The sequence below is a fragment of the Uloborus diversus genome, chromosome 4, assembly GCF_026930045.1.
Source record: "Uloborus diversus isolate 005 chromosome 4, Udiv.v.3.1, whole genome shotgun sequence".
NCBI lineage: Eukaryota > Metazoa > Arthropoda > Arachnida > Araneae > Uloboridae > Uloborus > Uloborus diversus.
In genome coordinates this window covers 10,044,823-10,059,362 of record NC_072734.1, presented here as the reverse complement: position 1 = coordinate 10,059,362, position 14,540 = coordinate 10,044,823, and the positions used below count along the sequence as shown (strand labels likewise).

Sequence of the window (14,540 nt, the reverse complement as noted above, 5' to 3'; positions counted from 1 at the left end):
AAAAAGTAATAAAGATTTTTGGGTCTGGTTTTGTAATCTAATGATGATGAATACCCCCCAAAAATAACTATTTAAAGTGTTATTTTGGGGGGGGGGGAGAGGAGATATTTTCAAACTGAAGGGGAGGTTTATATATTCCTTATATGTATGTAATTAAAACGTTTAACATGAAATTGAAGAGAAAGATATTTTTCCCTGTTACAAGAATTTTGTGCTTAAAAATTTATTTAAATTAGAGTCTTACCATCCACACAGTTATAGCATTTTGTGTTGATTGATTTTAATTAATATTGTTTAGGTCCTTAATTTTTTTGAAAAAGTCCTTAGAAAGTGCTTAGAAAGTCCTTAGTTTTGATTTTGAAAAAGGAGTGGGAACCCTGTAGTAATTATTTATGGCTTGCAGGAGCATCACAAGAGTGCCGATTTTTTTTTCTTTTGCAAAATTAGCTGATTTTGTATTAGTTGATTCATCTAATTTAACTTTAAATATACTGTATTATTTTAATTTGAGATTTGCTCTTTCAATAAACAATTTGTGAAAGATCCGTTTTTGTTTACCAGAATTTTGTGAAGGGTCCGTTTTGGTTGATCGGATTTTTGTGAAGGGTCCGTTTTGGTTGATCGGATTTTTGTGAAAGGTCCGTTTTGGTTGATCGGATTTTTGTGAAAGGTCCGTTTTGGTGGAAGGGGTTTTTTGTGAAGGGTCCGTTAACGGACCCAAAATTGCTCTGGCCAGACCCCTGATTTATGCTAAATCTCTAATAATAGTTTAGGCTTTGCAGTCTTAATTTTTGATTTTTTCATTCAAAATGAAAGTTAATGCACAGTCTGTCCCAAAAGTCATGAGACATATTTTTGTATGCAACTTTATTGGCGGTATTGGTTCAAGGCAGTAGCAGCAATTTGGGGGGGGGGGGGTAGTAATTGGGGGTTACTTGAGTAATTTTTCAATATCGATACTTAAAATAAATTATTTGAATGTGGTTGTTAAAACTTGAGTATCTTGAAGTATCTTGAATAAATTAGCTTTGATTTTCTTATGTAAAAATCTTGAAAAAATTTTTTTTTTTAATAAATGTTTTTTTCTTGGTGAATTTTAGGAGCTTCCCGATGCAATTGATTATTTCAAGAGAAAAGTAAAGTTTGTCACCACTCAAATAGAAAAAGTACAACAAATCATGAAAGAAAAACTTATTGCAAGAGAAGGTAAGTTAATTTTTCAGTTTTTGTTTTAGATATTACAATGCATAGAACGTTTAAAAATTTTCTGAAGTTCCCTTCTTAATGTCATTGGTGAATAGTGATGTAAAATACCCGGGTATTTATTTTTAGTGGTAAATACCCAGGGTATATACCCGGGTAAATATCCAAAATGGGTATTTACCCCGGTATTTATTTCAAAAATTTATATTCAACTGAATTACTTTTTGGTATGTATTCCACTATGTATAACCAACCACATACAAAACAAATTTTTGCCCAAAAATTGTATTTTGATCACATATTTAAAGAATTATTCAGTGAAACAACTCATTAATCTAATATGATATTCACATTAAATGTGTTGGATATGCCCATTCAATGTTGATAGCCAAATTTCAGATAAAAATTCTGGTTACAAAAAAAAAAGCAAACATCAATTTTTTAAGGTCTTAGTCTTTTATAACCTAGTAATATGTCCGTCCATGACATCAAAATGTAACGAAATGTCAATAAAAATAGTTTGAATAAATTTTCATCATGAAGTACCGGGGCGCAAATGCAAATGAGCAATGCAACAGTAAACAATATTTTTATTTATTTATTCATTTATTTTTGCTTATTAATGTAAAAACTGTTTCTATATTTGTCATGTTATCACTTAAACAGCAATAAAATAAATAACATCATAGTCTTAATAACTTCTCAGTTTATTCTTCCAAACATCCCTCATGCTTCTTTTTTTTTTTTTTCATTTTGGATATGACTAACATAGATTGTGATTTTGAAATCCTGAAGTTCATCATTGAATTGCTTATACTTCTCCAATTATGACATTGAAAAGAAAGATTCTTTGGTTCACCATATGTTTCTTTTATAATTTCATCAAGTCTTTCAATAAAAAATATTATGAACTGTGTAATACATATGTATGTATCAGTTTTACCAATTATTTCATATTAAGATTTTTGAAAAAAAAATTCCCATTCACTTTTTGCATTTTTTGTAAAATACCCAGTTTTTAGGTATTTACCCAGGCCTTGGGTAAATACCCCAAAAAATATTTACCTACCCGCTGGGTATTTACCCGATCCACATCACTATTTGTGAAGTATCGTTTGTACTTTAATGTATGCTTTTCTCTTTTTGAAACATATACATCAGTATAGAGTGTGCTGATCTTTTTATAGCCACTATGGGGTTTTGGTGTTCAAAACCTGAAAAAAAAAAAAAAAAAAACTTTTTGCTGTCCTTAATCAGCCCTTAATTTACCCAGTATTCTAAAAAGAGGTCCTTATTTTATTATGACTTTAAAAGGCCCAAAAATATGTACGTTTTAGGCATCTGAAAAAAGATGAATATATTTTAAAATCAGAATGAGACAAATTGTTATTGTGAAAGCATCTAGAAGTTTTGAAAAGTTACCAATGCACACTTGCCTATCTTTATAGAGTAAGTGTACAGCTTACACAATTTCACATGCCAATCCTGATTGTGTTAAGCATTTGTAAATGGGGTTAAGTCTGCCTGTGTGAAACTCGCTCAGTTTTGTTAACTATGTGACACTGCTGCTAAGACAATTTTGTATTTACCATTATTTTTACTCTTATATTTCACATGCTCACATTCCTTCATTTTGCCAGGGCCACTTAAAAATTTAACTCTTTTCATAGAGTTGGTTCCTAACTGGTATCCTTTGCAAAAATATAATTTCAATTTTAATGATGTTCATTTGGTTTGCATAAATTTTAGAAAAAAAAATTATATAAAAAAATATTTTAAAATGTTTGAAATGGGAATGAAATGTTAAAAATAGGGAATCTCAATGGTAAAGTTCAGCAAAAATCTAGAAATGTTGATAGTCACTCAAAATCAGAGATTTTTCTTTAGTTTCAGCCTTTCTTAAAATTTTGAACATTACATCAGTTAATTGAATCTTAGTTATTTTAGTCACATTGATCCTTTGCACTCATGCATAGTTTTATATTGTTCTTATTTTTATGCAAACTTCGATTTAATTTAACCCAACTTTTAATTAGATGATAAATAGTCATGTCAAGTTTTACTTGTGCCCATTTCCAAAAGTTGGCAAATATGCAATGAATATTGATATCCTTGATGATTATATTGACCCTAAAAGGTTAGTTGCAGATGGTGTAAGCCGCTAGAAGCTTTTGCATTATGCATCGTGTTCTAAAATCAATGTAAAAATTCCACCTGTTTTGAAACAACTTGATTTTTACAATTGCTGCTTCAGATGAATTTGTGATCAAAATAGTGATCAACACTGCCGGACAAAATTATACTAAAATCTTTTTATCATGCGAGTTTTTACTTTCATTTTAATCATAATTCAACTCAATTTAATCTTTTTTGTAAAGAAGATGTGAATAATTGAAAAAATAGTTCAAATTTCAGTATAGCTCATAAATTAATCAAATCAATTGAAGGGCTCAGGGCAGAAATATGACAATCCACAAGGAGAGGCTTTTTGATCAAAATTTTTGTTTCTCATAACTAAAATTGAAATAAATATGATAATGAATTATGTCATTTGGGAGAAAAGCATATTTGGTTTTAGTATTGTAGAATATAGAATGTATAATGCTTTTGAAGAAGTCTCAAAATATTTTTTATAAGTTGGAAATTAGCCAACTGAAAATTCACATCATGTGGCGTATCACTTGCTGGCCCAGAGCCCTTCAATTAATGTGATTTCAAAAAAGTCTAACTCAAATAATTTACCATTACGTGAAACCTGGACAGTATAAACTCAAAAGGGTGAAAAATCCTGGATTGGAGTAAAATTTTGCTAAAATAAGTCAATGTAGTCACAATCAGTGATGTTCCCATCAATTTTTCTGATGGTATACTCCCAGTAATCCATTACACACAATATGTGTATGCGATCATGTACATAATGTGTCATAATATGAAAGTTTTTGATGTTTGAGGGTATACGCAATGTCTAAAAAATGTTTGAGAGTATACGGCGTACATGGAGACCCTATGGGAACACCACTGGTCGGAACACAGATCAATGTTGTCATTAGGGATCGTTAGTTGCTTTATTTTTCAAAATTAATGTCAACCAATAGCACTAACTATGAATCAAAAATAAAATTCTTGTGTTTGAAATTCTAAAATTCAGGTTCTCTCCATAAATGAGTTAGGTTGGAAAATAGAAAAAGAAAAATTGGTGATTGTCTTTAGATTTTATTTTTTATTCTTAAAGGTTGTTTCAAATGATAAAATATGACTTAATACTAAATGTTTTTTTAGTTACTATTTTCCATACATTTGGCAAATGCTTAAGGCGGTCCCTTGAAAAATTTAATGCACTGCAGGGCTGCAGGTTGCTACGCTGCATTGCCCACAGGCGTCAGGCTCTGCACTCCCCTATTCTATACAAATAGTATTTTACCCCCTTTTTGAAATTGTTCAAGGAAAACATTTTTCTTGTCTGATTTAATACTAGAATCATTTTGAGGTTTTTAAATGCATGTATTTCTAATTAGTCACTAAAGACTTCTTGTTGCGTCAAAATTCAAAGGATTTAAAAAATCCTAGAGTGTATTCTTAAAGTCTTAAGGATGTGGTAAAAGCATTAACACATTTTTGGTATACAAAAATAATGAAAATTCTGCAGATATGTTTTATGTAGAATTCTTATTGTTCTGTTACATCATACGTTATGTCTGTAATCCAAGTTGGGAAGATTCAATTTTCTTTCAGTATGCTTCAGTATAATAATACAAATACCTGAATGCCTTTCAACTGTTCAATTCATACATCTAAATAATATGAAAATATTTTGTGCAATTATTTGATTTGCGTGTACATTATATATAACTTTACTCAGAATTATATCTCATTCTTTTAAAAATCTTAACATAGTCCTTAAATTGCTTAAAAAAGCAGACAAAAAATGGTATGCTTTGGGAGATATAATCAATAACTCATATAACATATAGTCTTGTGTTTTTAGGTTATGATTATATTTTGTGTAGTATATATTAAATGTTCTTTTTTTTTTTTTTTTTTTTTTCAGTGGTTATTGAAACCATGGAAAGTAAAATACAGGCTACACTAGCTGCTCAGCAAGCTGCAGCAACATCTGCCAAATCCTGAGATTTATTAATTTTTAAAAGGAGTTGAAAAGAACAATGAAATAACTTTTCATTTATCCACTTGTTCTAAGTTCTTGTTTGGTATTTGCTGAATGTAATAACATTTGTACAAAATCATTTGCTTGTATATCTCTGTACACTTAATAAATTTGTTAAAGCTTTTTCAAGATGTGAGGCTTTTTCTTTTCCACTCTTTAAAGCAGTGTTTTTTAAAAAATAAGATGATTTATTCATGGTAGAACACCTGTAGTAAAATCAGCTTGATGTTTACAATGCCCATTGCAGATTCTGGAACAGATCTGCAGGCTTTTTCTGAAGAATTTTCTTTTTTTGTAAATGTTTTATCTTAAACTAGCTGCATTGCCCGTCGTTGCGCAGCCTACCTCAAAAATATACATATATTTGACGCTCCAACAGGGTGGCGACAGATCAGGGAAAAGTCAGGGAACTTTATTAATCAGGGAAAAGTCAGGGAAATATCAGGGAATTTTAAAAAAATTACAAAAAATCAGGGAAAATTGATTTTAAGAAGAAAATTTTTTTTTTTTTTGCTTTAAAAAATTAAGTGCTCTAATTCCCTACGCACTTTCCGCCAATTATCTGTTCAAAAAAAAAAAAAAATAAATAAAAATGAGGTGCGATTATACACTGCCGCATATTTGTGCATCTTTTTTCCTCAACATCTAAAGTATTGAATCTTACTTATTAACCACAGTATGAACTTCCTAAGATTGCTTCTGTGTCTGTTAGGTTGTTTATTTTACCTAGCTTGAAACTTCCCTTTACGCTTTCAATGCTACATAAAATAAACAACCATACAGGCAAAGAGGAAGCCTTCATTAATGCCTTAGCTCCTTTACCTTTATTCCATTGTCTCGAAGTAATTAGCCTACTGTGATCACGATTTCAAGAAGAAATCTTTGGTTTTTGAATTAATACTATAAAAGCTTAAAAGTTATTACTTCTTTGCGTTTTTCATTTAATTGCTAAAATTGAACTTTCAATAAAAAAAATTTGTTTTTGCCGTTATACTATTTGTTGTCACCGCAGATTATAAAGGTTTTCTTTTCTTCAGACTTAAGTAATTCTTTAATTTTATAACCAAGTTGTATTCTTCTTTTATATATTTTAAAATTAACTAATTGCTTTTTTCTTCTTTTTTTCTTGCACTTCAAAGTTGTTTATTGCAAAAGCAATCTAAGATTTTTTTTCGTTACATACTGAAATCATTTGAAATAGAGTTAACTTGTGTACTTAAGAAAATATCTTAATTTTTTTATTGTTAAAATGCTGTATTCATTCATTAAAACCTATGTTCTTGATTAGAGAAAAACTCCCTATGAATGGATGTCAAATGGTTTCATCTGTTTTGCATAAATATTTCAATTAGTTATATAAGAATAACTACATTACTTCTATTCTTTCACTATTACTTGTTATTCTTGCAACAATTATTATACTGTTTGAAAACTTAGTTCAAAATAATTTCAATTACTTTTTAGTTCTATCATAAATACACATATGTTTTTAAGAGTAATTTTAATAGTTTGATTCTTATGCTAAGTGGTTTCTGGAAGTAAAGTTTTTTTTTTTTTTTAATCTCTAATCTTTCTGTGTAGAAAAATTTAATATCCTGTTTTGTAGGGTTTTTTACCCAAAAAAATTGACTTGATATGTTTTTTTTAAACATGTTATTAAGAAAAGTAGCATCTTTTTAAAATATATCTTTAGTTCAATAACTTTACAAAACTTAAAACGTTTAAAATACTGCATTTTATACAAACATACAATGGATTTCAAGTAGAGCAAAGAAAGAAAAAAATTATTATTGGTAACGTAAATCAGGGAAATTTGGTGAACTTAATCAGGGAAAAGTCAGGGAACTTTTTTTCACAGTTCCTGTCGCCACTCTGTACCAAGCATTTTATATAATGATATAAATTTTCCTGTTTTCATTACACTTCTTACTGCTGCTCCATTCCTATTAGTCAAAGCTTGATGTTATATAGATTATATATTGATGTTCCTCAATAAATGGACTATTCAACACAAAAATAATTTTTCAATTTGAACCGGTAATCCCTGAGGTTAGTGCGTTCAAAAAATAAATAAGCTCTTCAGCTTCATATTAATAGTTAATTAATGAATAAGAAAATAAAAACAATGATACGTACTTTTTTTACTCATCATTTTTTGGGCTGGACCGATGGCATTTTTTGGCTGATGGGCTGATGCTGATTGTTGGCCGATTGTTTTTCTCCAAATGGCCGATTGCCGATGGCAAAAAGAAAAGAAAAAGTCAAACGGAAATAAATGACTAAGATTGTCAGGGATTTGAAGGATCATTTATTCATTTCACTTCGCTTCCTTTCTACGAATAGGGAATTGTAATCACAAAGAAAAAAATCAAATTTCGACCGAAATTTCTATTTTACGATCACCCAATTAATAGTTCACAAGTTTTCTCGGCACATCTGTGCGTGCATATGTACCTAAGAACATATAGATGACCGAAATATCCATTTTGAACACCTCCTCAGTTAATAATCGCAAGTTCTCTTGTGATGTCTTCATGCGCATAAACTTGCGTCACTCAAAACCTTTATGAAATAGTAAGTTGAAAACTCATACGCACGTAGTATGATCCAAAAGTTCGAGAACAAGCTTTTTCAAACCTTACCCTGAATAGTTCACATTACCGAACCACATCGATCAACAAAATAATCACCTTGAGTGACTATGCACTTCTGTTAACGTTCGTATAGCTTTTGGAAGCACTCCTGGAAGCCATTTTTCTCAACCTCATGTAAGGCTTCTTGCTTTAACTTTACCGTGGGGAAGAAGGCGACTTCCATGTTGAGGATGTACGCTTCGATTGATCAATACTCTTGATATGACAAAAAACATAACGTTTCGTCGGACTTGGCTCCGTGTGACTTTTACCTATTCCCAGCAAAAAAGCATTTGCAGGGACGCCGCTTTCTTTCGTCAGATGAAGATAAATCTGCATCACACAAGGTTGCCAAAAATGGCTTCCAGGGAGTGTTTCCAAACGCTATACGAACATTGGCAGAAGTACGTAATAGCTTAAGGTGACCCTTTGAAAGTGGATGTGCTTCGGTAATGTGAACTATTCTGGGTAAGGTTTTATACAGCTTGTCTCCGAACTTTTGGATCGTACTCTGGCAATCTGTATAGGGTGTAGTAATGCTACCCCTTTTTTGATTGCTGTATGATGAAAAAGAAGAAAAACTGCACTGTTTAATATCTAATTTTTTTTTTAAAGTTGAACATATAACTAAGACTTCAGTAATGTATGGATTTAGGTGTACATAGTTAAAAAATATTAAATTATGTTGTTTAATCATTCAAAAAAAAAAAAAAAACATTAAAAATAAAAAGCAATGAAACTGTCAACAAATTATGCAATGGGGGGGGGGGGAGGAAAGTGGAAAGATTGCATGTAGACATTTTTTAGTCATCAAATTAAACAAAAAGGGTAACAGATAAATTACAATATTAAATCATAATAGGAATATTTTTACACTTATTAAAAACTTATGAATAGAAATGTTTGAATTTTTCATAAAAGCGATAAGTGACATAACTTTTTTGCTGAAAAGAGAAATAGCCATGAAAAGAGTGAGGTTCTTAAAACGCAGCTCCAATAAACAAACTCTATATTTATACCAATTTAATAATAACTGAACTCATATACTACTCGATCTGATATTTGCACACATAATATTGAACAATTTGATTGTTTAATCTTTTATGAAGCACTATAAAGTTCAAATTAACTATTTCAATTTAACAATAATTTTCTGAAATTTAAAAAGTTGCATAATAGAAAATCTATGAAACTTTTCTATACCTTATTATTAAGAATATGATGGAAACAAAAATAACTTCATTCGTTGATTTTATAAGAATACATAAAAATAGTTACTTACAATAGAAAAAAATCGATCGCTATAAATGTTGCGAAAAAGAAGCCGCATTACGAACTGTAGGTGAAACAAGTATGATAAATACAACGCAAAATGACATTTCTTGAGCAAAACAATCGCTAAACATTTAAGAAATGTTTGAAACGGGAAGGGGGGGATCCCCCTCTGATTTTGGAGTAACTCGCAACATTAAACTTCGGCCTCATCTTTTCAGTACAGAACCGCTACCACCAACGCTTCGGAAGAGTCTCTGAATCTACTTCTGCACTTCCGAAAAAAATATTAAAAGTCATTTTGATTTCCGAATTATGTCACTATCCAAAATGTCTTTAATCAATTTCTTACATTAATGATATAAATTCTTCCGGAACAATATATAAAGCTTGTAAAAAAAAAAGAAATATCTAATTTTATGAATGGTGTTAGTTTTAAACAACTCGGAAGAACAACTCAAGGAATTAATTTAAGAATTAGAGGGGGGGGGGAGGGGCACGCAAGTGTTCTCGGAAATAAAAAAAAATAGTCGTAAAAAATAGAGTTTAAAATAATCCTAAACATTGTTGATGTCCTAGAGATCGAAGTGAGTGCAAACAAAAATACAGTGAAACCTGTTGTAAGTTGACCACTTGTGGTGCACTACTTTAGTGGTCAACTTAAACAGGTGGTCAACTTACAGAGGTTGATTTATATGATAAGAGCTAATTCCGTGCCTGAAAAAAGCGGTCAACTTTACAGGTTTTACTGTAATAGCATTTTTGGCGCGGCTGCAAATGGATTTAAAATACTTTAAAAAATTGAGGGTAATACAGTAAAATACGTACATTTCACGACAAATGTGTGGAAGTTGGTAGATACGTTATATGTATACAAAAAAAAAAAGAAAATTAACTTGAATTCTGAAATTTTGAATTCAAATTATGTTTTTCGCAATCACGAACTGAGACAGGACCCTACTCATTGGAGTTATTGTTGCTAGAAACGGCTCCTGTCCCCCCCCCCCCAAGTCTGCCTCTCCTCCTGGGCGGTTACTTGTGCATAGTTGTGTGTGTACGTAGACCTGTGTGTATGCACTTAGACGTGTGTGAGTGTATGTGTGTGAAGTCGTGTGTGTGAATGTGCGTGTGTGTAGGACATGGACGCCTCCGACCAGGAGAAGCGAATAGCTCAAAACCGGAGCAGCCGCCAGCAGAGGACGGTGGGTGGTGGTGGAGGCTTTTGGTCCACGTTGAAAAAGGCACGGACACCAAAAACGGTCAAATGAGAACAATAAGCAATCGTGATTGCTCAAAAAAACGATTTATAAAGAACATAAGTAAATGGAATAAAATATACACACGGTTTATTAACAACAACGCGGTACCCGAACGGCTTTGCCAGTAGTAGAAAATTAAAAGGTCCTTTGGTTCACCTGGTATATTTACAAATAATGGATGATGAATTTCTCGTCAATTTGCTACGTTCATTTTCTCGCCCATGTTACGGTTTCACATTATAATAACTTAGTAATTTACTCGTCCATGTTATGATAATTTCCTCAGTAAACTGATCTTAAAATTGAAATAGAAAAAGAGCAAAATCGAATTTTAGAAAAAACGCTTCGAGGTGCTCCCCCCTATGCTACGAACTAATTGTGTGCCAAATTTCATGGAAATCGGCCGAACGGTCTAGGCGCTATGAGCGTAATAAGAGACATCTTCAGTGTCACGTGGTCGAAGCTTCCAGGGAAGCGACATCCAACCAAGTGATGGCGGCTTCCAACCAACTGATGCAGATATCGAAATGCTATCCACATAAATTCCACACAAATATGGACAGCACTTCGATATCTGCATCAGTTGCTGGGAAGTCGCTTCCCTGGAAGCTTCGACCACGTTAACACTGAAGATGCCCGCCATAGATGCGGCCGAAACTTTTGGGGTAACAACACTCAGACCACGGCACAACAGCCTGAATTCTTACAACATTATTTATATGACTTACTCCTTTTACTTCGTATTAAAAAGTAAAACAGTAAAGTTCTTTTTTTTTCGAAAACATCGGCCAATTCCATCGGCTTTTCGATGTTTTTTAAGGCCGATGGGCCGATGTTTCCTCCAAGTTAACATCGGCCGCCGATGCCAATGCCGATGGCTAATTTGTTGAACCATCGGCGCCGATGCATCGGTCGAGTCATACTTAATTGTGGTTGTATGAACATTCTACATCTGACCTCAAATTAAATATTTTTTAAGCAATTTTTTATAGACATAATTTCTTACTTTTATATAATTTTAGCTATTTTTCACTCAAAGAATATTACTGGTCTAAAGAAACATTCCGAATGTGCGTGAGTATCGTCCAGAGAGGTCACCTGCAACTTTTCTAAATGAATGAAGTCGTTCGAATGAACGAGTAAAATGAACGGATCAAAAGAATGAACGGTCCTCTGATGAACGGATCATTAAAAAGAACGACATTGGCCGCCTCTAGTTCCTACAAAACATAAGTTCCTATAAAATTAACTCTTATAATGAAAATTAAAGTTTTTCTCTTTTGTTTCAGAAATGATTTTCATCATCTCAATCACTTTTATGTATATACAGAATGTTTCTGAACTCTTGGGCAAAACTTGAAGAGGTGATAGTACACATCAGAACATTTAATATAATGTAAAAAATAAGGGTCCCAAACATCATCCGAAGAAGATAGGCGCCATTAAAGTTTAGGGCCTGGTCGATTCGTTTGCGATTTTCGCTAAAATTATTCTTTTTATCAGTATTTTCTTGAAAATGAATTTTGAAGATGTAGTTTGAAAAATGCCGATAGAGGGCAATTTAGACTCTGGAGTAACGAACAACTATTTTTACCGCTATTTTTGAATCTCATTAAATGTCTTCTAATGCTTGGACTTAAACTTAAATTTTCAGCTCAAAATCAGAATCAGTGGGAGTGATTAAGTTTTGCAAACTGAACTGCGTTCAGAAGTTGAAATACGCCATGTTACAGAAAAAATACATCCACCCAAAAGGAAACGAGTGATCTTCACGAAGCTTAAAATGCATGAGGCTCATTTAGAAGATAAAGAAATGATAACAAATTCAGAACAAAAGATTGTTTTATTAAGAAGTTATGACACAATAAAGGTTACAAAACCGTAAGTGGTATAGCCTCCTCTAGCAGCTGCACGAAGACAAAACATGGTGCGGTATGGAGTGAAATAGGTTACCTATGACCACTGGGACTAAATCGGGATTCATCGTTGAAGATAACAAGTATCTTGTCTGTCAAAACCCAGCTAATCAAGTGAAGGGAAAATTCAATCCATCGCAATGGACGCCGGTTCGAGACATATCATCGTCTTCAAGTCTACTCCGGATTGTTTTTGTTGATACCATCAGTTTCTTGGAAGGTGTTAAACGGCATGAAACTAATGTTAGCGACCTTGTTTGTAAGGTAGTGGCCGCTCTGATGATGTGCGATCTTCGCGTTCATTTCTGTTTCTAGAATGCCTTACCCGACCGCAATGGAGTGATTCATTTATTTTCGAATACACTAAGCTACTACCATATCGCTCCGACCGAGGTGGCGGCAGACACGCACGTACAACCAACCTGCTTCTCTGAGACCTACTGTACGTCCCTTTTAAATCCAACTATTGTTTGTATACATCTAAAATGTCGTGCTAGTCACAATAGCGTCCTTACAATTCGATAGTTTTGTTTGAAGTGCTCTTAAGCTTTCCGACTTTCAATAGTATTTATCTGCGCATCTTGTATGAGCATAGCGCGCCTACCCTTTCCTCACTGGCGATAAAATTTATATCATCTCTTACCAAACTACATTCTTGCCGAGTTTGTCGATCGCAGCTCAATTTATTCTTGGTGCATACATTTTTTTGTGCCAAAGTGTATTTTAACCTTTGAAGACCGTTCAGTTTTCGCTACTTAATTACTCCCAACAATTCAGATTTTAAGCTCAAAATTTAAGTCCAAGCATTAGAAAACATTTAATGAGATACAAAAATAGCGGAATCGACCATTTTTTCCGTTTTTTATAATCATATCAAATTTTGGACCCGAAACTTTAATGGCGCCTTTCTTCTTCGGAAGACGTTTGGGACCCTTAATTTTGACTTTATGTTGTTCGTTTTGATACATACTATCACCCCTTAAAATTTTGCCCAAGAGTTCAGAAACACCCTGTATGTAATGTCCATGTAAAATTCAATTAAAATTATGGCTGCATCTATTTACATTTTCATTAAGCTGAATTGCACTTCTTGAATTAAATATTCAGTGTCAGAAAAGGATTAAACATTTGAAAGTTAAACTTTAAAACAAATTTTTTTCTTGCTGCGAATATTCGTAAAAATCGTAAAAAATGTTTGGAATGACAATTGGCTAATTAAAGGAAAGAAAAAATAAATAATTCTTAGTAACATTTCATGTTCAAAGGTATCAATTTATTAATAGAAACCACTTTTTGAATTTGTTCAATCCTGAAAGGGTGTTGTGTATGCTTTTTATTTATTATTTTTTAAGAAGTAGCGAAGTAGTGACTATATTTCAAAAGTAGTTTATAGTTTGCTACATTTTGAAAAAAAAAATAGTTGTAGTTAACTACATTTGTATTGTCTGACCATCGATTACATGGAAAGGCTTATATCCGGTTTATAAGCGGAAATGGACGTATCTATTAGTTTATAGGGGTGTTAGTTGGTTTGTTTCAGATGCGCACTTTTGCCTCTCAACTATTTAGCCTTAGTTTCGTAAAAAATGAAAATTTGCTCACAGCAACATTTTTTAAATCTCAAGTATATTCGATCTATATTCTCACGGCAAAAATTAATTGATTTATTTATTCACAACAAAGTTTTGAGCTTACCATTTTGCTTTTACGTTCCTGAACGAAATAAAAATATTTTCTTTTCTTTTTGTTGTTTCCATGGCAACTATTTTTGTTTCCCCTTATTTTATTTTTGAGAATGCAATAAATGAATAAGGCACTAGTGACATAAAACGCGTGCATCAAAATCCCATCGTTATTTTCCCTTCTCTCCAGCTGGATTCATTCAGATGGAATCGTCTTTACTTGGCACATTGTCAAATTACATACAATCCGTGGTCAAACAGTAATAGTTGCAGTTGTAGTTTGCTACAGAAAAGATGTACTGTTTCCACCAACCACTGAGGCTTACAACTATGGGCCCACGGGGAAAAAATTCTCCTTCCTCTTCTTTCCAACTTAGATTTTTTTTAAACATTTCATGTGAAAGACGAGA

The 14,540-nt window shown here is 32.4% G+C and overlaps 1 protein-coding gene across 2 annotated transcripts in view; it reads left to right on the top strand.

Annotated features, from left to right (window-relative positions):
• The window catches only part of LOC129220387 (prefoldin subunit 5-like), a 41,439-nt gene that overhangs the window by 19,338 nt on the left and 7,561 nt on the right, over positions 1-14,540 (top strand). The window contains exons 4-5 of one of the 2 annotated variants that reach the window (XM_054854800.1): positions 1,101-1,206; positions 5,252-5,492. The exons of the other annotated variant lie outside the window; for it this stretch is intronic. Coding sequence (XP_054710775.1) covers positions 1,101-1,206; positions 5,252-5,331 — 186 coding nt within the window. The 3' untranslated portion in view covers positions 5,332-5,492. Of the gene's footprint in view, positions 1-1,100; positions 1,207-5,251; positions 5,493-14,540 lie in introns of those variants that run through there. 2 annotated transcript variants of the gene reach the window in all.